At 42.8% G+C, this 23,560-nt stretch overlaps 1 protein-coding gene across 3 annotated transcripts in view; it reads left to right on the plus strand.

Annotated features, from left to right (window-relative positions):
• Positions 1 to 23,317, plus strand: part of LOC110990269 (uncharacterized) — a 38,729-nt gene extending 15,412 nt beyond the window's left edge. Inside the window, exons 3-22 of one of the 3 annotated variants that reach the window (XM_087142933.1) lie at positions 2,494 to 7,848; positions 9,678 to 9,713; positions 9,907 to 9,999; positions 10,142 to 10,234; positions 10,708 to 10,809; positions 11,084 to 11,230; positions 12,608 to 12,735; positions 13,204 to 13,432; positions 13,580 to 13,670; positions 13,973 to 14,043; positions 15,323 to 15,415; positions 17,090 to 17,191; positions 17,499 to 17,645; positions 18,157 to 18,284; positions 18,651 to 18,879; positions 19,050 to 19,140; positions 19,443 to 19,540; positions 19,872 to 20,176; positions 20,936 to 21,007; positions 21,889 to 23,317. In XM_087142933.1, coding sequence (XP_086999059.1) covers positions 2,494 to 7,848; positions 9,678 to 9,713; positions 9,907 to 9,999; positions 10,142 to 10,234; positions 10,708 to 10,809; positions 11,084 to 11,230; positions 12,608 to 12,735; positions 13,204 to 13,432; positions 13,580 to 13,670; positions 13,973 to 14,043; positions 15,323 to 15,415; positions 17,090 to 17,191; positions 17,499 to 17,645; positions 18,157 to 18,284; positions 18,651 to 18,879; positions 19,050 to 19,140; positions 19,443 to 19,540; positions 19,872 to 20,176; positions 20,936 to 21,007; positions 21,889 to 21,966 — 7,688 coding nt within the window. In that variant the 3' untranslated portion in view covers positions 21,967 to 23,317. The remainder of the gene's footprint in view (positions 1 to 2,493; positions 7,849 to 9,677; positions 9,714 to 9,906; positions 10,000 to 10,141; positions 10,235 to 10,707; positions 10,810 to 11,083; positions 11,231 to 12,607; positions 12,736 to 13,203; positions 13,433 to 13,579; positions 13,671 to 13,972; positions 14,044 to 15,322; positions 15,416 to 17,089; positions 17,192 to 17,498; positions 17,646 to 18,156; positions 18,285 to 18,650; positions 18,880 to 19,049; positions 19,141 to 19,442; positions 19,541 to 19,871; positions 20,177 to 20,935; positions 21,008 to 21,888) is intronic. The other 2 variants (XM_087142934.1, XM_087142935.1) reach the window with 2 other exon arrangements.
• The last annotated feature ends 243 nt before the right edge of the window (positions 23,318 to 23,560 follow it).

Below are 23,560 nucleotides of genomic sequence, written 5' to 3' on the forward strand. Positions count from 1 at the left end.
CCTGAGAGATTCGGGATGATTTAGCTTAATTAACTTCATGGACTGCATCCTTTATTCGGAAGGTTGGACTACAGGAACTGTAATGTAACTCTTTTATGTATTACTGCTGACCTGTCATAAAGGCCTCGGGGATTTTGATCTTGACCTTCATGATTTCACCTTGATGGAACCAGTGCAAACGATACATATTGACGTTGCACAAGAACTTTACTCCCGCACAGTCTGGGCACTGCCGCATGGCATGTGTGCGGCGTATTGTTGCAGCCTTAAAAGCAGTTGGATCCATGCTTTCCAAAACTCAACATCTTTTGTTTAAAATTATTTGCAACAAACATTCGCGTGTAGTTTTTATATTTGTCGTGGCAATTACCAAAGGACAGTTGAAATCATTACACCACTGAAACTGATAAGGTATGTGTTTAAATATTTGAATTAGAGCATTTCTCAAGTACAAAATATTAAGAATGTTTTATTTAAAGGATTTCTTACAGGTTGGAAACGATACCAAGGTATTAGGCTTTTGCGTTTAATTGATTATTTTGCATCGAAAGGGTGTAAGGCACACTTATCTCTGTGGTGGTCACCCCTGGACGAGTTCCCAAGTCAATAAGCCCAGGTTTATTTAAAAAAAAAACCATGAAACACAAAAACGAGCCACGGTTCCAGTCCGTCCAAGCGTGGACTTCAGTCCGAGGCCGGACTCGAAAAAACAGAGATTCTATGGTATTTTTTTCAGGCTTAAAGGCGTCCGAAATAATTTTGAACTTTTCCTATTTCATTTAAGCGGATCACTTAAATGCTGGGTGAAAGCTGAATGATTCTGTTTAGACTGTGTCAAATCAATGAAACAATCCATTTATTATTAATTAAGTTTCTGACCTCAATCAAGTTCCGGTACATACCCTCTGACTAGATTTGAAGCTTCAAAAAGAATTCACAATAAAAATGTTTCACATTTTATGCAATTAATTAAAACAATATATTCTGATTACTTTCTCCTCAGTGCGTGACATTTAAAGTAACAGTACGAATCATTTAGCCTTAATCCACCAAAGTTTAAATACAATTCGGCTAGCAAAGCAAATACTCTAGTTATTCCTCCACATTTCCGCAGGTTACACAGCTTCCGATTTCTCTTGCGAGCCTTCAATTTTCGAATGAAGTAACGAAACGGCAATTAAGGTCTGCTTTCCTTGTTTATTTAAACAGTGACAAAATGTCAACATTTTGTTGAATTACAGTAGAAAACCGTGCAGCTGTGACATCTAAAAATAAGAGAAATATCCACACGCTATTGCTGTGACGAAAATATGGGATAAATTACAATCGCACACAGTGTAGTATATGCAATGCAGTATTGTGGGGGGCAATTTCCGAATAACTCGCCTTAAATATTAACTGTTGTCTGACTACAGTTTGAGCATCTTTGTTGATTTCTTCACTGATTTTATGGTAGATTGCCTTTAGCAGGTATCTGAGGAAACACAGTATCACAAACAGTCAACAAAGTAACTCTGATGTTGTTGAGCAAATGTTTACTACCAGTATCTCACCTTTCAAAGTCGAAATGGAAATTAATCCCATGGCAGGAAAATGTTGCAAAGTTCTTCTGACATTAGGGTGTAGGTCACAATCTACAATTATCATTATTACGAAATAAGGGCCTATGAAATTTTTGTTTATATAAATGTGGTAACTCGCTTCACGGTAACTCGCTTAATATTATGTCCGTGCATAATACACGACAGAAAAGCTACAATAATGTGTAACTATATATATTGTAATATGATGTCAACAATTATCAATAAAACAGGACACACACACAAACGTGCAGAAACCAACATTGAACATGAACCTTCACCTTCAGAATTTTGATACAAGCTGCCATTATTACCAACATGAAATACCAAAATATCAATACTGTTGTCCCAAACGTACTTGACAAATTCCTTTTAAAACGTTTGGCGCGGTACCTGCTGCTCACGTGACTCGAACCAGCCAGCTTGTTGGTCGAGTGGTAAGACGTCCGCACAAGTGAGCAGCAGGCAAGATGCTGTGGGTTCGAGTCCAATCCAAATACGCTTATAATGTCATACACAATCCCTTAAAGTACTCACACTCAGTAAATACACTTGGGCACCGGGCACCTAAAACATACTGACACTTAATGACATTACATCCTTTAACAGGGGCACACCACTGAAATAGGATTTCCCATTAATTCGACACCACATTCATTATATTAATATCAACAGTTCTGACGCTTTACTGGATTATTTTTTCCCACTGTACTCATCTTTGTCGCAACCTTATTGCAATTAGTTTCATTATTTCGGACCTGTACGTATTTCAATACCAGGGAAACTGATATTATCAAATGATGCCTCGTTCAGGCATTTTGAGGGAAAACAAATCTTAAGAAGACGCTTTTTAAAAAGCAAAGGAGTTCAAATTGTAACATTTAGTTCACATTTTTCAATCTCCGCTTCCTAGAAAAAGCCACTCAGGAAACTACAACGACGCCTGGACAAACACAAGCAAGAACTACTTTTGAATCCACAACATCAGAGTCACAAAATACTCAAGAAAAAACTACAATACCTGAACAAACGTCACAAGAGGCAACGATTACACAGGCGCCACAAAACACACTTCAGTCTACAACACCCGAGGCAGGCCAAACACAAGATCAAAGCACAACAGCTGTGGCAACTGTAACACAGGGGCAAACAACTACACCCGAGGCAGGCACAACACAAGAACAAACAACAGCAACTGTAACAAAGGAGCAGACGACTACACCCGAGGCAGGCACAACACAAGAACAAACCACAACATCTGTAGCAACTCTAACACAGGGGCAAACAACTACACCCGAGGCAGGCACAACACAAGAACAAACCACACCATCTGTAGCAACTGTAACGCAGGGGCAAATAACTACACCCAAGGCAGGCACAACACAAGAACAAACAACAGCATCTGTGTCAACTGTAACACAGGGGCAGACAACAACGCCTGAGGCAGGCACAACACAAGATCAAAGCACAGAATCTTCAGCAACTTTAACACAGGGGCAAACAACTACACCCGAGGCAGGCACAACACAAGATCAAACCACAGCATCTGTAGCAACTGTAACACAGGGGCAAACAACTGCATCCGTGTCAGGCACAACACAAGAACAAACAACAGCATCTGTAGCAACTGTAACACAGGGGCAAACAACTACACCCGAGGCAGGCACAACACAAGAACAAACCACACCATCTGTAGCAACTGTAACGCAGGGGCAAATAACTACACCCAAGGCAGGCACAACACAAGAACAAACAACAGCATCTGTGTCAACTGTAACACAGGGGCAGACAACAACGCCTGAGGCAGGCACAACACAAGATCAAAGCACAGAATCTTCAGCAACTTTAACACAGGGGCAAACAACTACACCCGAGGCAGGCACAACACAAGATCAAACCACAGCATCTGTAGCAACTGTAACACAGGGGCAAACAACTGCATCCGTGTCAGGCACAACACAAGAACAAACAACAGCATCTGTAGCAACTGTAACACAGGGGCAAACAACTACACCCGAGGCAGGCACAACACAAGAACAAACCACACCATCTGTAGCAACTGTAACGCAGGGGCAAATAACTACACCCAAGGCAGGCACAACACAAGAACAAACAACAGCATCTGTGTCAACTGTAACACAGGGGCAGACAACAACGCCTGAGGCAGGCACAACACAAGATCAAAGCACAGAATCTTCAGCAACTTTAACACAGGGGCAAACAACTACACCCGAGGCAGGCACAACACAAGATCAAACCACAGCATCTGTAGCAACTGTAACACAGGGGCAAACAACTACACCCGTGTCAGGCACAACACAAGAACAAACAACAGCATCTGTAGCAACTGTAACACAGGGGCAAACAACTAAACCCGAGGCAGGCACAACACAAGATCAAACAACAGCATCCGTAGCAACTGTAACACAGGGGCAAACAACTACACCCGAGGCAGGCACAACACAAAAACAAACTACAGCATCTGTAGCAACTGTAACACAGGGGCAAACAACTACACCCGAGGCAGGCACAACACAAGATCAAACCACAGCATCTGCAGCAACTGTAACACAGGGGCAAAAAACAACGGCTGAGGCAGGCACAACACAAGAACAAACCACAGCATCTGTAGCAATGGTAACACAGGGGCAAACAACTGCATCTGTGTCAGGCACAACACAAGAACAAACAACAGCATCTGTAGCAACTGTAACACAGGGGCAAACAACTGCATCCGTGTCAGGCACAACACAAGAACAAACAACAGCATCTGTAGCAACTGTAACACAGGGGCGAACAACTACACCCGAGGCAGTCACAACACAAGAACAAAGCACAGCAACTGTAACACAGGGGCAAACAACTACACCAGAGTTAGGCTCGACACAAGATCAAAGCACAGCATCTTCAGCAACTTTAACACAGGGGCAGACAACAACGCCTGAGGCAGGCACAACACAAGATCAAACCACAGCATCTGTAGCAACTGTAACACAGGGGCAAACAACTACACCCGACAAAGGCACAACACAAGAACAAACCACAGCATCTGTAGCAACTGTAACGCAGGGGCAAATAACTACACCCGAGGCAGGCACAACACAAGAACAAACAACAGCATCTGTGTCAACTGTAACACAGGGGCAGACAACAACGCCTGAGGCAGGCACAACACAACATCAAAGCACAGAATCTTCAGCAACTTTAACACAGGGGCAAACAACTACACCCGAGCCAGGCACAACACAAGAACAAACAACAGCATCTATAGCAACTGTAACACAGGGGCAAACAACTACACCCGAGGCAGGCAAAACACAAGATCAAACCACAGCATCTGTAGCTACTGTAACACAGGGGCAAACAACTGCATCCGTGTCAGGCACAACACAAGAACAAACAACAGCATCTGTAGCAACTGTAACACAGGGGCAAACAACTACACCCGAGGCAGGCACAACACAAGAACAAACAACAGCATCTGTAGCAACTGTAACACAGGGGCAAACAACTACACCCGAGGCAGGCACAACACAAGATTTAACGACAGCATCTGTAGCAACTGTAACACAGGGGCAAACAACTACACCCGAGGAAGGCACAACACAAGAACAAACCACAGCAGCTGTAGCAACTGTAGCACAGGGGCAAACAACTACACCCGAGGCAGGCACAACACAAAAACAAACTACAGCATCTGTAGCAACTGTAACACAGGGGCAAACAACTACACCCGAGGCACGCACAACACAAGATCAAACCACAGCATCTGCAGCAACTGTAACACAGGGGCAAACAACTGCATCCGTGTCAGGCACAACACAAGAACAAACAACAGCATCTGTAGCAACTGTAACACAGGGGCGAACAACTACACCCGAGGCAGTCACAACACAAGAACAAAGCACAGCAACTGTAACACAGGGGCAAACAACTACACCAGAGTTAGGCACGACACAAGATCAAAGCACAGCATCTTCAGCAACTTTAACACAGGGGCAAACAACTACACCTGAGGCAGGCACAACACAAGAACAAACCACAGCATCTGTAGCAACTGTAACACAGGGGCAAACAACTACACCCGACAAAGGCTCAACACAAGAACAAACCACAGCATCTGTAGCAACTGTAACGCAGGGGCAAACAACTACACCCGAGCCTGGCACAACACAAGAACAAACAACAGCATCTATAGCAACTGTAACACAGGGGCAAACAACTACACCCGAGGCAGGCACAACACAAGATCAAACCACAGCATCTGTAGCTACTGTAACACAGGGGCAAACAACTGCATCCGTGTCAGGCACAACACAAGAACAAACAACAGCATCTGTAGCAACTGTAACACAGGGGCAAACAACTGCATCCGTGTCAGGCACAACACAAGAACAAACAACAGCATCTGTAGCAACTGTAACACAGGGGCAAACAACTACACCCGAGGCAGGCACAACACAAGAACAAACAACAGCATCTGTAGCAACTGTTACACAGGGGCAAACAACTACACCCGAGGCAGGCACAACACAAGATTTAACGACAGCATCTGTAGCAACTGTAACACAGGGGCAAACAACTACACCCGAGGAAGGCACAACACAAGAACAAACCACAGCAGCTGTAGCAACTGTAGCACAGGGGCGAACAACTACACCTGAGGCAGGCACAACACAAAAACAAACTACAGCATCTGTAGCAACTGTAACACAGGGGCAAACAACTACACCCGAGGCACGCACAACACAAGATCAAACCACAGCATCTGCAGCAACTGTAACACAGGGGCAAAAAACAACGGCTGAGGCAGGCACAACACAAGAACAAACAACAGCATCTGTAGCAATGGTAACACAGGGGCAAACAACTGCATCCGTGTCAGGCACAACACAAGATCAAACAACAGCATCTGTAGCAATGGTAACACAGGGGCAAACAACTATACCCGAGGCAGGCACAACACCAGATCAAAGTACAGCATCTTCAGCAACTCTAATACAGGGGCAAACAACAACAGCCGAGGCAGGCACAACACAAGATCAAACTACAGCATCTGTAGCAACTGTAACACAGGGGCAAACAACTACACCCGAGGCAGGCACAACACAAGATCAAACAACAGCATCTGTAGCAATTGTAACACAGGGGCAAACAACTTCACCCAAGACAGGCACAACACAAGATCGAACCACAGCATCTGTAGCTACTGTAACACAGGGGCAAACAACAACAGCCGAGGCAGGCACAACACAAGATCAAACTACAGCATCTGTAGCAACTGTAACACAGGGGCAAACAACTACACCTGAGGCAGGCACAACACAAGATCAAACAACAGCATCTGTAGCAACTGTAACACAGGGGCAAACAACTTCACCCAAGACAGGCACAACACAAGATCAAAGCACAGCATCTGCAGCAACTGTAACACAGGGGCAAACAACTACACCCGAGGAAGGCACAACACAAGAACAAACCACAGCATCTGTAGCAACTGTAGCACAGGGGCAAACAACTACACCCGAGGCAGGCACAACACAAGAACAAACTACAGCATCTGTAGCAACTGTAACACAGGGGCAAACAACTACACCCGAGGCAGGCACAACACAAGATCAAACCACAGCATCTGCAGCAACTGTAACACAGGGGCAAAAAACAACGGCTGAGGCAGGCACAACACAAGAACAAACCACAGCATCTGTAGCAACTGTAACACAGGGGCAAACAACTGCATCCGTGTCAGGCACAACACAAGAACAAACAACAGCATCTGTAGAAATGGTAACACAGGGGCAAACAACTATACCCGAGGCAGGCACAACACAAGATCAAAGCACAGCATCTTCAGCAACTTTAACACAGGGGCAAACAACTACACCCGAGGCAGGCACAACACAAGAACAAACCACAGCATCTGCAGCAACTGTAACACAGGGGCAAACAACTACACCCGAGTCAGGCACAACACAAGAACAAACAACAGCATCTGTAGCAACTATAACACAGGGGCAAACAACTTCACCCGAGTCAGTTACAACACAAGAACAAACAACAGCATCTGTAGCAACTGTAACACAGGGGCAAACAACTTTACCCGAGTCAGGCACAACACAAGAACAAACAACAGCATCTGTAGCAACTGTAACACAGGGGCAAACAACTTCACCCAAGACAGGCACAACACAAGATCAAGCTACAGCATTGGAAGTAACATCGACAGAAGCCTCATCGTTGGAACAAACCACAGAACTGACAACTCCTGGTAAGACACAGTTGCAGAGTTTTTTGAGAGGAGAATATGATGATTCCTCTTCCTCTTTCGTAGCTTTCCCCACAGTTTGTCATAAAAATACTAATTATACTATCGAACGTTTACATACTGAAAATCTGTAGCTGTTTGACTGATAATTGACTCAGAATAAGTGCTGCTGCGACTGGTTTTGGTGGAACGATAATCGGGGACGCTTCACAAAAGACCTGTTTTACACTGTTCGAAAGGGAAGCCTAGTTTCCATAGTCGTACGCGTAAAGAACGGCGACGGTGCGCAAGATCTCAAGACGCAGTCATGGACACGAGGCTACTCATTTTACCAAAAATTGAACAAAATGGCGTCAGAAACCCAGACAATTTTCGCATAAAATGTCTTTTTTGGCTGGCGACTCACCGCCGCCTCTTGAAGCCAAGCTGAAACTCCAATTTGTTATTTTATGTTGTTGTTTCTGGTTTACTAGTTTGTTGACAGTTTGGGCGTCACATTTTATTAATAAGGAGAAATGGTTCAAAGTGCGTGGTACTGAGCGAGAGAGACGTCGTTTTACGCCGTCATGCCAGCGGGAGTGTTGGTATAGACCTATTCCGACTCAAACCAAACAGTCGGCCTAGTTGAACCTACTCTAACTTTCCCTAGCCCATGTTTATGCTGAAGTGTTTCCATAATATTGCGTATCGTCAGTGACTGGTCGGCAATGTTCTCTTGGTCAGTTTACTTTGATATGGAAACTAGGCTCAATAATTCCCCCACGTGGTATAAACCGGTATAAGGATGTATGCTCTTGAAGGGAGTGGAAGCCTCCAAAGCCACGTTCAATTTCACATTTCAAATTGTAGTTTTGATGCCGTTATTAACAGCATTTGAAGTTCAAATAGCAAATGGCTTATCACACGTGTCTGCCGTTTTGCTTGCACTAAACTTTCTTGATCAAGCTCTCAAGATCAAGCTACGGAGCTTGCACCGAAGAAAACGGGCGGCACTCTGACTAGCTCTTCCCAAGGCCTCTGACAAACTGCCATTTCACTTTAAATAAGCTCATGAATCCGAATTTACGAAATTGCTTGACAATTTTGATGTTTTTTTAATGTAAAGGAGCACTTAATATGAAACGAAACCAAGTGACACGAAAGTTTAATTTGCCACTGAATAATGACAGTTGGCGGGAAAATCTAAGTTTTTTGGTTCAGCCAAACTGCACGCGACATTTGATTAACCTATAAATTATTGCTTGAGTTGCTCATAGGTTCATTGCTGAAACAGCAAATAGATTTGCTACAGATTGTCTAACAATTATTAGAGCATAAGTACTTTACATGTTACATTAACATGAATTAATAATAATCTTTGCCATACCTTATGTTTTCAATTTTGGTTGAGCCAAACTAAAGGTATACTTAATTGTGCAAAGGGACGGCGTTTTCATAAACTAAAATTTCTGACAGAGCTAAAGGTTTGGCGCAGTTGCCTCTGAAAAAAAGCCAACTGCAGTCATTTTCATGGTAAAAAATAATTCGGGCATTTTGGGTTATATAATATGGGCGATTCACAAGACAGTCTGCGAGCAAGTGGTTGCCATGGAGAGGCTATACTTTTGCCAAGTTTACCGTTGACAAAAGAGAGGCTGACTTGCCGCACTTTTTGCTTGAGTTATGGTAAGCAGACAACTTGAGGCAGTATTTTGATAGATTTGGGTATTCCATGCAGCAGAAAGAAGAAAAGGCTACTGAAAACTGATACTTGAAATAGGTCTACAAAACACCCACGTGCAGCCGCGGAGTTTCCCTTGTCGTTAAATGCAAGTCTCCATTTTTACCGACAGAGTGTCCTATTGGAACGTCCCTTGTTACATGCACAGGTAAGATACATGCACTGACGATATTCAGTATACCTAATCCTAGCTGAAAAGACGTTCATCACCCCAAAAATGCCTCGATGGATTGGAAGCAGAAAGAAAAAACTCCCTAATTTCCAGTGACCACTTGCACGAAAAGAAGACACTGTTTCGTCAAAGTCTGTGTTCGTATTTTTTCTATTATTGCAATCTTTAGACTGTTCGCTGAGTTGTCTCAATGGAGGGACTCTGGACACGCAGAACTGTAACTGCAGCTGTGCAAACAGCTTCAGCGGAACGACATGTTCAGGTAAGGGTACTCGAATGAGCGACCAGCTGGGACATAATGGACAATGATTACCGTTTTACAAATCAGCCATTTAAGACAAGAACTCCTTAGCATTGCCGCTTTTATTGATTTGTCTAATTGGTTCTGTTTTTGCAATCTTTAGATTGCTCATTGAGTTGTCTGAATGGAGGGACTCTGGACAGGCAGAACTGTAACTGCAGCTGCGCCCAGGCCTTCGGTGGAACTACCTGTTCGGGTAAGAGCATTGGATGGGGATGGCTGTGGCAAGGAATGCCGGCTGTCACTTGAAATCTGAGAATCGCTTTTCGTGTGAATTGGCTTATAATTAAACGAGTGTGCCCCATGTTGACCTGTACTGGTGAAACTATGCAATACAAGGCCGCCAAAGGTGCTGGCCTCATTGGGGCCTCTGCGAATATGCGTGCTTTTCATCACGCTGAGGTGAGTGGTACTGAACAAGAGATCTATAAGACGAGAATTTCAATAATATACGTCAAAATGTTACATTTATCAGAATACTTCATGTTGCAAATTTCGGATTGTTTTTTTCTTGCGCGCACATGCTGCTGTGAAACCGCTCTGCCCTCGTTAGCCCTGCCCGTGAGCGTAGCATAATAATTGCGCTAATTTGGGGTCCTGGTGTAGTACAATTTAATGCCTTGACAGTCACAAGGAAAGATTCAAATTCCAGATATTTTACTCTAATAGAATGTCCCCTGACTGCTGCGTCCTGCTTGAATGGGGCGACGTTTGACGCAACCAACTGTGAGTGCGTTTGTCCAGGGGGTGTGTCAGGTGTAACATGTGAAGGTAAGGCTATGTTTGTTTTCTGTCCTTATTGTCGTCGTCGTTGATGTATTCCTTGCTGTTACTGCTTCCGCGTTATCGCCAATTCGCTGTTGCAGCCGCTGTCACAGCTGCAGCAGCTGCCATTCTTGCGAAAGTTGTCGCCTTTGTTTGACTTCATCAAAGTTACTCTGTGAAATTAAAGAATTTGTTTTATGGGATGGATTAGGTTGAGTTGTGATAGTGATGGTGGCAAGAATGAGATTCACATGACTTTTATCGACTTTTTTTCTTATAGGTTCAGATCCATGCCAGATTACGGCAAACCTGTGCACGGGCGGAGGAGAATTTTGTCGCAGAAACCCCTACGTTGCAGACGGTTACTCATGCGAGTGTCGTACCTTAGATGGATATGTCAGAGTTAACGGTGCTTGTAGTAACAGTGGTGAGTCTCCACTGTTTATGTTTTGTACAATGGTCAATTTACTTTTTCACTATGTTGAAAAAACATGGTATTTTAATCGGATGTGATGTCAATGGTGCCCTTGTTAATGGAATGTATTTTTATGCTGTTGAAAACAAAATTGATATTTTAATTGAACGTCTTATTAATGGTGCTCCCGTAAATGGAATACGTGACTCTAGTGCAGATTTATGATATTCAGTTATATCTTGTACGAAAAAAACACCTCAGTTTTCCATCTGATATTCCATAAGACTTCCCAGGCATTTACGTTGATTGAGCGTTATTTCAACACTAAAACGACGTTACGCGTCCACCTGGACGATTATTATACCTTTAAGGGGCAGTGGCAGATCTAGAATATCACATTGGAGGCTTCCGGGACACCTTGTTTCATATAAGTTGGTGGTACACGCAGTTGTCACGTTGATGAAGCCATTTAATCTCTTTGTTTTGTCCTTAACCTATATCAAGCAAACTGTGACCCCAACATGGTTTATGCATAAGGTACCTTCCGACATTTAGAGTTAGGTCCCAGAAAAAGAAAAACATGGGCGGGGGTGGAACCCTACCTTCGGATCTGTCCCTGAAGGGGATATGCAGGGGGAAAGGTGATGTAATATTCTTTGGACTTTATTTTGGCCACTTTACAAACGACATACATGTCGCAGACATTTGTCGCCTCGCCTTTGCACAGTAAACTTCGTATTGTCCTTGCTACAACAAAAGTGCAACTCCACAAGAATGGCAAATGGGGGACAGCAACATGGAGGTTCATTAATTAATAAAACACACGAAGTTTTCATTTCGAAGATTCTGACGGCCCGTGTTAATAAATTATTGCGACTAGGCCGTGCAAGTACTTAAACAAAAACATTTATATACAAGCCTGTAAATTCTAACCATGTGTCACCCCGTATAGTAAAAACAAATTCTCTTCAGGAATGTCTCACCATTGGTTTTTCGATCTTTGATGGTCAATACGTCACGTGCCATCTGATTTACCAAAATACAGAGGGGGACAAGTACATAGTGTCGAATTGGGTCACGTGCACCATCTGAGAATAGACGTCTCCACTTACAAGCGGTGGAGTATCCAGGTTTTGGATGGATAAATGAAGATTTTTTCTTTGAAACTTGCAGTCAACATTTTTTTCATTTTAGAAAGGTTTTTGCTCACAAAGGAAGGTGTTCTCAGTTTCCTTTCAATTTCTAAAAATGGGAAAGAAATAACAAAAAATACAATATGTCTTTAGAGGTGTGTGACTTCCCCCATCAAATGATACGCCACTGTCTCAAAGGAGTCATGTTTCCAACATAAAGAGGTTTCATAAACAGAGTGAATTTCTTTTTTTTCAGTTGTAAGGACAATAACGGTCGTATTACGTGTTCTGGGAGTGAACGGGACTGCTGTCTTCTTCATTGATGTGTACAATGATCCCTATGCAGCTGCAACGAGAGAATTTCTGTCAATAGTGGGCGCAGCGGTAAGTTGCATTCAAGATATCAAAATGAAAATGCAAAACATGGCGAAGAGGTGTTTGACTGTCCACGTCTGGCTGTATGGGCTGTTGGTCTGCGTTATAAAATACAGTAAAAAGAGGACCGGTATTTCAAGATATATGGCTGCAGATAGTTTTACTTTTGCGCTCCAGAATTCCCTGCTGGTTCTCCCTTGAATCAACCGTTTAATAATTTTAGATAGACACTTCAAAAAAAATCTTCCGTTACTAGAAACCTCCATCTTTAAAGGTCCTTGATTCCATCAGAACTTTTAAGTGTGGCACTGTCGTCACTGGCCACAAAATGCAAACTTTCAAAGCTTTTTTATTCTTCTGTTCCAAAATCAGCAATTTTGGATCTCCTGGCTTTATCCTTTGTTAGGCAATAGGCAGGTATCTTTGGAGCATAAAGAGTGCTTTCATGACACATTTTTTGTGCTGATTTGTGACTAGATTTTTCGGCATCTTTTGCTTGATCCACTGACAAATGACGTCATTGAAATAATCGCTGTCGCTGCGAGACCAGGCAGCGTCCTAGTAGACGCCGTTGCCACATTTCCCCTCACGTCCAACGCGACAGCCGACATGGTGATGGCCGTGTTGAACGGTGACGTCAATGAGGGGCAAGTACTCACTGACGGACAAACCACGCTTGATGTTGTCAATTCAACCACCGCCTACGGTAGGTACCCACCATTTTCTCACCTCTGTGTGCTTGGTCTTTCACTATCACGTTCCCAGTGTTGCATTTAAATTTGGACAAAAAGGTGTGATTTATGAACAAATCACTTTTGAAATCTCGTCTCCGAATGTATGTTGTCTTTTATAGACTCGACCACTGCCTGTGCGGCAGACTTCTGTCAGAATGGCGGAACATGTAATGTTACCGATCGATATCCTTTTTTCACCTACACCTGCAGGTAATTTGTATTCATCTTGTTAAATCTTTTTCTGCCACTTTTTGTATTTTTGACTGGGCATTTTCAGAAAGATGTTCTTTAAAAAGAATTAAAAGTGATTTTCGTCCTCGAAAAATCCGAAGAAATGAACAAGAAACAACACATTTTGATGTTGTGGAAAAATTCCCATTGAAAAAGCGCCAGTAATTGTTGAAAAGGAATTTGCTGAGTGGGCCTATTAAACACGATATCAGAAGATCATGTTACATTCCTCAAACACTGTAGCAAGTAAATCGTAAGACATTTGCTTCGATTTTATGCAGTTGTGCGGAGGGATACACAGGAACGCAATGTGAATCGACTGCAGTGGAGGTCACGACGACAGCAGCGCCAGGTGCGACACCTAATGGCTCGACATTGTTACTTGTTATGATCAAGGGCTTTGATTTCTAAATCTTGTGGAAGATTTTGGGGAATGTGAATAAAATCTGGTACACTAAGTTCTTTAAATTCACATGAACATAACCATTTGAATTGTCCATACTAAAAACACTGTTGCTATGCCTTGTGATTTGGGGCAAGCATTAGCTTAGTTACATAAGAGAAGCCTTGAACCAAAACACTATTTAAAAAGGGCACAAAGAAGCCAGTCCTTTCCAGAGATAGTGGTCAATGTGCAAAAGCTTGCCCCAAATCCCAAGGTATAGCAACAGTGTCCTTAGTCTAGGGAATTTAAGTTGTTACGTTTATGTGCAATCAGATAACTTAGTGTACCAGTCTGAGATTGTATTCAAATTTAACTCGCAAATGGCTTATTTCCCACATGAAGAAATTAAAGATGGTGATATCTAAGCAAAGTGTGATTTTATTGGTCGACTGAATTTTTCAGACTCTTCCGCTCCTTTCTTTTCCTCTTCCCTCGTCAATTTTGCTTGTTCGAGTAATAGGGGTGATTCATAATACTATGAGTGAGCAAGCGGTTGCTATGGAGAGGCTATTTTTCAAGTTTACGGTCAACAAAAACAAATCCAACTTGTCACAATTTCCGTTCGAGCATACAGTCAGCAGACAACTTGGGGAGTATTTTAAGTTTGATTTTGGTATGCCATGTAGTAGACTTAAGACTGGTATTCCAAAGAGGGCTACGTCTATACAAAATGAGTTTTAAGGCACCTTTCTTTAAAGGCGCTTTTCCATGTTTATGTTTTTGGTGGGTTGCACACACGATGCGGTTCAATTTCGCGGGCACAGAAATCGAAGCCTTTAGCAAAAAGGCACATGTGCGTTGCGTTCGGCCGTCAAAATCGCCACGGGCGCCATTTTTGATGGATACGTATGGCTTGGCGCAGTTGTTGACGCGCGTAATTATGGAAAGGCGCCTTCATACTCTCGTGCAGCCGGCAAATAGAATTATGAACGCAGTTAAATTGCAAATCTCAGGATTTCCCATTGGAACATCCTTCGTTACATGCACAGTTAAGATACGTGTACCGACGATATTCACATTTATACCTAATCCAAGCTCAAAAGACTTTCATCACCGCAAAATACCCCGACGGATTCGGAGCTGAAAGAATATAACTCCTTCGTTTAACAATGACCACTAGCAAGAAAAGAAGACATTGTTTTGTCTAAATCTGTGCTTGTATGTTTTCTATTATTGCAATCTTTAGACTGTTCGCTGAGTTGTCTTAATGGAGGGACTCTGGACACGCAGAACTGTAACTGCAGCTGTGCCCAGGCCTTCAATGGAACTACCTGTTCGGGTAAGAGGACTGGGACTATCAGCCTTGGACTTTCAAGAGAGACGACCTTTGCAGAATTGCTGGCCACCACTTGAAATTTAGGAATCACTTTTTATGCGAATTGGATTCTTATTCTAAATATGTGAACCCATATTGACTCTCCCTTATCAAACTGTGCTTCACACGGCTGCCAAGGTGCTTGTTTCATCATGGTATACTAGGCAAGATATGGGACGGAGGGGTACCCCCTTACCTGTCCAATCCCTATACACACCTAATACATCTTCCCTAGAAGTCTGTAAAGAATTCCTGAGATTCCGATCAAACAATAACCAACACAAAGGCGGGGGTTCTCTCCGTCCAATATCTTGCTTTAAATGTTCAATGATGGTCGCCGCCGAGTCAGACGAATAATAGAAAACCTTCCAAAAATGCCCAATTACTGCCTGCAGATTAGACCGACAAGCGGAGCCAGTAATATCCTAGTAATACTTGCAGTGTTTTGCTTGCAACTAAATACAAATTATTGCTTTGACCATGAAAAACTGAGAGAAAAATCCCGGATATTAGACCTACTTTTGCCATCGTGAATAAGAATTTTTTTAATTTTGATACACTGTTCCATTATCTTTACAAAATTTGTAATTTTATTCTCTTCCCTCCAATACATCAATTTTAAAGACTTGATACAGATTAGGCTAAGACTGGCCAACAAAATGTTGACTAATACTGGAAAGCTAAGTTCATAAGGAACAAAATGCGCTAGTTCATCACAGGGAGTGATCCTGAAATCTCTTAAAATACGGTTTTGTGCCAATGCCATCATAAAAAATTATTTAAAGCACAAAATATTGTAAACAACGAAATTATTTATTCCCAAAATAATTCCAGACGAAAGCGTTCATTAAGGGTAATGACTGCACATGTACATTTTGGGCACACGGCGTAATGCAAGTTCACCAACAAAGGCATGAATATTCAGTTTCCTATACCTCAGTACATCAAGTTTTAAGATGCAGATTACCAGCGAAAAATGGCGGCGGCGATCAAAAGGTACAAAGGGGTTTGTAGTTGTGAAACAGACGGTGCGTAGCAAGCGCTCGCTGCGCTCTGGCTACGGACTTACCGGGCATGACAAAAAGCAGTAATTGGCCAGATGTTATAGCCCGAGTAGTTCAAACTCTTGTGTCCTTCCTCTATGGTCTCATCGACGGCTCTCGTAACACACATGCCTTTGAATGTTAGCACCTCGGTGAAATGGGATTGAGCAAGCAAATTGCCCTTGTAACATGGATTCACAGGATAGGAATTTCAATACGGGCGATTCACAATAGTGCGCCTCCAAGAGTTTGCAACTCGTTGGCCAATCAGAGCGAGCGAAATTTGTCGACCCTTTCCAAACGCGCATTGGGTCGACAAATTTTGCGCATTATGATTGGCCAACGCGTTGTAAACTCTTGGAGGCACACTATTGTGACTCGCCCGTATTGTGTACGACAAAATGAAGTTGCAATGTAATGATGCAAACTTCGGACTTAATTTTTCTTTTGCGTGTGTGTTGCCGTGAAACCGCACAAGCAACTTTGCATCTATCTGTAAACCGTATATAACTGTGTTATTTTATGGTTTCGAACAATTTAATGCCTTAACAAGTCACAGGAAATTATTCAAATTAAACATGTTTTACCGTTACAGAATGTCCCTTGACTGATGCGTCCTGCTCCAATGAGGCGCTGTTTAATGAAACCTACTGTGAGTGCGTTTGTCCAAATGGAGCCTCAGGTGTGACGTGTGAAGGTGAGTTTATGTTCGTACAGAGTGCTTATTGTCGTCGTCGATATTGTCATTGCTGTTACTGCTACCCTTGCCCTTTGTTTTTTGGGGGGAGGGGGGTTGTCACATCACCGTCGTCGTCGTTTTGTTGTTGTTGTTGCTGCTGCTGCTGTTGTTGTTGTTGTTGTTGGACTTCGTCAAAGTTACTTTTAAAAAGGACAATATTCATTTTTATAGGATGGTTTGTGAAGAGTTTGCAACGGTGACGATAGTAATAGTGGGAAGGGTGAGAATTGCGCTGATTTTAATTTTGAGGTATTTTTTATTACAGATCCAGATCCATGCCAGGTTACGCCAAATCTGTGCACGGGCGAAGGGGAATTTTGTCGCAGAAACCCCTACGTTGCAATCGGCTATTCGTGCGAGTGTCGCGAATTGGATGGATATGTCAGAGATAACGGTGTTTGTAACAACACTGGTGAGTCCCTTTAATTTTCTTTCTGGTTTGACATTCAATTTATTTTTTTTTTCAGTCATGTGGAAAAACAAAATTCGTAAGTAATTTATATCGAACCTGATTTTAATTGTGCTCCTGTATAATGGCAAGCATGGCTCTGCTGTAGTTTTATGATGATGTTCTGGTTTATCATTTATGACAAACCGCCTTTCAAATCTGATTTTCCCATAAGTGATCCCAGGCATTAACGTTGATTGAGCATTGTTTCGACGGTGAAACAAGGTGACGTGCCCGCTTGGACGATTAACTGCCCTGGAGGGGCAGGGCCTGATCGAGGATATTGCGTTGGGGTTTCCGGAACATTTTACTCTTACTGAGGGAGCGTTGCATGCTGTTGTCACGCTGGTGAAGCCATTTAATCTCTTTCTTTGTCCTTAACTGCACGCGCAAAATAAAACCTCTACCGCCTTAACTTATGCTTTCAACATTATCATGATGAGAGGTTTCATAAACGGGCAATTTTTTTTTTCAGTCGTGATGACAATAACGGTCGTATTACGTGTGCTGGGAGTGAACGGGACTGCTGTCTTCTTCAAAAATGTTTACAATGATCCCTTTGCAGCTGCCACGAGAGAATTTCTGTCAATAGTGGGCGCTGCGGTAAGTGCAGGTGGCTGCGGTATTTAAATTTAATTCGAGAGAGCGTGGGGAAGAGGTATTTGCTTGTCCCTGTCTGGCTGACCTGGCTTTAATCCCCTTTATGTGAAATTTCAGAGACAGGATGGAACAGTATATCAAGCTATCGCTAGTTCTAATTCTGTACTTTAGAATTCCCTACTTTTTCTCTGTTGACCTAAACTTGTAAAAACTGTAAATGCACAGTTCAAAATTCATCCTTTGTCCGAATTTTACATTGTCACTGTATAAAAATCCACAAAATGCACAGGTTCGAAATTTTTAAGGCAGTTATCGATTGAACACAAAACTGCGTTGCGTGACACATTTCTTGTGCTGATTTGTGACTAGATTTTTCGGCATCTTTCGCTCGATCCGTTGACAAATGACGTCTTGGTAATTATCGCTGTCGCTGCGAGACCAGGGAGCATCCTCGTAGACGCCGTTGCCGCATTTCCCCCCACGTCCAACGCGACAGCCGACATGGTGATGGCCGTGTTGAACGGTGACGTCAATGAGGGGCAAGTACTCACTGACGGACAAACCACGCTTGATGTTGTCAATACAACCACCGCCTACGGTAGGTACCCACCATTTTCTCACCCCTGTGTGCTTGGTCTTTCACTGTCATGTTCCCAGTATTGCATTTAAAGTGGCCCCTTTTTGAGTTAGGCTTTAGGACAAATGGTGTGATGAACGAACAAATCACTTTTTGAAATCTCGTCTCCGAATGTATGTTGTCATTTTCAGACTCGACCACTGCCTGTGCGGCAGACTTCTGTCAGAATGGCGGAACATGTAATGTTACCGATCGATATCCTTTTTTCACCTACACCTGCAGGTAATTTGTTTTCGGTTTTTATTCTTTTCGGCCCCTTTTTGTATACTTGACTGGGCATTTTCTGAAATGTGTTCCTTCACAATATTCACAATTGAGGAAATGAACAAGAAATGGGTGATTGATTGAACTACAAATTTTGATGTACGCCTAGTGGAGAAAAAAATCCCAATAAAAAAGCGCCAGTATTTATTGAAAAGGAATTTGCTGAGTGGGCCCATCAAGTATGATATCAGAAAATCACGTTGCATTCTTCAAACACTGTAGCAAGTACGTCTCAGAACATTGTCTTCGATTTTATGCAGTTGTGCGGAAGGATATACAGGAACTCAATGTGAATCGGAAATTATGGAGTTCACTACAGAGATGACTACTGTGGTGGCCACGACGACAGCAGCACCAGGTGCGATACCTAATGGCTTGATGTTGATTCTTGTTATGATCAAAGGCATTGATTTCTAAATCTTGTGGGAGATTTTGGGGAATCCTAAAACTTTCAAGACGCTGAAGAATTCGCCACACGAGGAGATATAAGATGGCGATATGTAAACATAATGTGACGTTATAGGTAGATGGAAACTTTTCAGACTCTCCCGTTCCCTTCTTTACCACTCCCCCCGTCAATTTTACTTTTTCAAGTGGTCAATCAGAAAGTAGAATGACATTATGTTCTCTATCGGTGTAAAGTAGTGAATCAACTCTTATAACTTTCTCGACGTGTTCTTTTCTCTCAGAGCCGGTGGCCACCACGGTCATTGTGCTTGTTGTGCTGGGGGTCCTAGCACTCATTCTCACATTGTTTGGCCTGGGCGTGTGCTGCTGCATCCTGGCTCGTAGACGCCAGCGAGAGGACTGGAGACGGCGTGCTTACAACAAGCACCTGCGTCGAATGGCCTACGGTCGCCGCGGCAGCTTCGGCCTGGAGGACAGCGATGTTCGCACATCGGCGGGCGGTAGCGCGTACAATGGGTCGGACTACGACGACCGACGGATGGGTCACCTGGCCCAGGTCTTGGCACGATCTCCCTACGTGCAGCAGGTTTGTCGCCGAGTAATACCTACATTTCAGTAGAAATATTTAACTTCGAGCTGTACTGAGCAGTTTGGTTTGTTGGACGCAATTTACAGTATAGCATGTAAGTACAGGCTGATGAATACATGGGCGTAACTCCTAGGGGATGTGGGTCCATATAGGATGTTCCCCAAACTTTTTGATGGAGGGATGGGCTATTGAATAATTCTTCACTTTTCATTTTGGAAAAAAAAGATTGAAGCAGATTGCAGAGAATTTTTGTGAGGGTGTCAAGAACCAAAATGTATTCAATAGCACTCAAAAGGGAGAACAGTTTTGCAAAGTATGCAAGATTTTGCAGTAGTATGAATGCGTACTACTGATATACATCTGTATCATGAACGCCGATCGGCCCTACTTTCAAATGGTCCTCCCCCCCGCTTTTCGAATTTCCCTTGCGGGGTAAGTCATCCCCCTCAACAATCCCCCATCCCCCTCCCTTTCCCGGCCGCAATTTACGCCACTGGATAAGGTGCCATTTATATGCAGGACTTGGCCACGGGGATCTGAAATAGGCTGACCGAAAAGGAAGGCCAATTCTACTTCTATATTCGCAGTCCTTTGGCTGTTTCCTTTTCGCCCTCCCACTTTTGTTCTCCTCTTGTTGTGTCTCAGTTTTCTTGAAAAGCTGTGTTTTTTAAGGAACGAGACAGATGGCACGCTGCTTGAGCTGCAGTGACACAAACGGCCAGTCAGTGGTTGAACTTTTTGCCTTTGTCTTCGCAGAACCTGCACGCTGAGTTTGCCAGGCCGTACGTGGCTACCGGCCTGGAGGAGCTCTACTATCATCAGCGAGGGGTAAGCTTTACACGTTTAATGCAGTCTGTTGTTCGGTGGCGTCGCAAGGGACGGGGCACGTTTCCCCCTCAACTGAGTCATGTTGCGATCTTTGAAAGGAAGGACCGGTACTATACCGCCCATGATTTTTGGGGGAGGCTTATAAAGATTCAGTAAGGATGAACACATCCTTACTGAACATTCTTCAGTAAGGATGGGCAGTAATTTCTTGAGAAATTGTTCACCTCAACTGACCTACCCAAGACCTGGATACGCCTCAGCTATTGTTCCTTCACTGTATTTCCAAACATGCAGCATCTTCTAAGGCCGTCATTTAAGACTTGAGGACAAAAACCTATCAATTAACAATCCAACAATGTATAAAAAGACGCCAAGTTCAAAGATTAAAGGTTGACTCTGCGGGTTAAATGGAACGACACAATGAACGGGGCTTCGAGAAGTCGGTCCCTAGTTTGCACCCAAAAGTCTGTTAAAACATGCCTTGTATTTAAGAGATAAAGCCTTTTCACGTGACCTGAGTGGCATCAGTGTTGCAGACACTTTAAACAGTGACAAAATATGAATCTGTGGAATTACGCAGGCGGTAACATCTGATATCATGATAAATGACAAACTACTAATTACGAAACATAAATGATATAGTTTCAATGACTTTTTCGACTTTCAAATTTGGTATAACGGGTGGGTCTAGGTCATTCATACAAACCACAACCCGGGACGTCTACGAGGGGCTGTATATTCCTCTGTGTACGAGTGAACCACAGAGGTATATCAGCTTGGCAACTGTAGATGAAGTCACTGTCACGGAAACTCAGGTACCAGTCCTTGATCAGTTGGCGAGATTTTTCTCATAAATGTCGATGGTTTATACCTTTTTGCAGTTGAACGAAGACGCCTACGAGGACGCGGCTCGATCTTCCGCCCGACGCAGCGGTCGGAATCGCTTCAGTTATTATTAGACGGTATGGCTCCAGCCACCCCCCCCCCTTCTATGGGAGGATAATCTGAAATAATACAAAAACAATTGTAACCTTCCTAAATTAATAACTATAACAGATAGGTATTTATATAGTAGATTTATTCTTAAGTTAATAGTTTTGTGAACACTTTCTTTAGTACCTGGTTAAGAATTTAGCATGTATTCATGAAACATTTGAGAATAAGGACAGACGTTTGTAATAAAATTCTTCAAACTAATACCTGTATTGAGTATGGAGAACATGGGAAGCCGTATGCGACAAGTTTTCTATCTAACTATCTAACTTAAGTCATAAGTAGCGGCTTATATGCATTTCCCGCATCTTAATTCCGTTGTCTACACTATTAATTTTTCTGATATGGGAAGTGTGAAATGGGCCATAGAAATCAGCTATTTCTCATTGAATTAATGAATGCAGCTGGTAAAGCAATTAAATGGTGGATGATTAGAGAGGTTAAATAATTAAGGCGATATAATTATGTATCTGTATAGTTATCGGAAATACGTGTATGCATATATGTTTTGCTGAAATGAAAGGTTTACACTTCTCCCTTAGTTAAAACACAATCTGTTAATATTACCGACAGAAGACGTAGTGTAACTGGTTGAAGTATTCTGAGGTGTTTTGCTTGGAGCCTTTTTATAGCACCGCCACTTCCACGGACTGACCCGCAGTGTTTTGGGGGAGATCTAGTGCATGTTTGCTAAGGGTGCGTCTGAATCTGTTGTCTGGAGCTATAGGTCTAGGCCTTGGCTTTACTCCATCGGAAATACACGATGACACGCAAAAAAAATAGACTTACAACTGAAGCTCTGCAAGCCCGTTTCGGACACGGCCTCAGAATCCGTTGGCGATACCTTGCACATACCTAACATGCACATCGATCTTCGTGGCGGTTGGTTTTGAAACACTCTCTCATTGTGTGCTTTGAATTTGACGACTTCAGGCCGCGCCGTGACGAGCGATTGCAAAGGAATTTTATAGTCACGACAGAATTTAAAAACCTTTAATAACATATATATGCAAAAGACAAATATTTTCTCTTATACCTGCTACAATATTCACTATTAAAAGACAGTCATAGAGGATATATAAAGTGCAAAAATAACGATAAATTAAAAATTAACATGTAGAGAAGAAAAGCAAGTACTGTTTGAATTTTTTGGTATACCGGTACATCGGGTGGATGTACTACCAGTCGACTTTCGTTTATTGAATGAGATATTTTCCTCCTGATAAAAAACCCAACCCTTTATACATTCAGATTAAGGTAGAAATGTTTGTCGGTTGCACCTGGTTCAAATAACAAAGAAACTCCAGCCCGATTTCACTTGTGTGTCATATGGGACTCATTTCATTGAATAGTTTTTTAAAATCATGTTCTTCTATTGGAAAAATAGCGTTGTAGTGGAGAACACATCCACGAGTAGTAGTACTGTACTTAGATTTTTTTCTTGCAATACAGGCGATTCACAACAGTGCGACTCCAAGAGTTTGCTACGCGTTGACCAATCACAGTGCGCGAAATCTGTCCACCCTTTCCAAACGCCCATTGGGTCGACAGGTTTGCCCA

This window comes from Acanthaster planci, linkage group LG11 (assembly GCF_054643075.1).
Source record: "Acanthaster planci isolate LZ-2023a linkage group LG11, COTS_SCS, whole genome shotgun sequence".
Taxonomy (NCBI): Eukaryota; Metazoa; Echinodermata; class Asteroidea; order Valvatida; family Acanthasteridae; genus Acanthaster; species Acanthaster planci.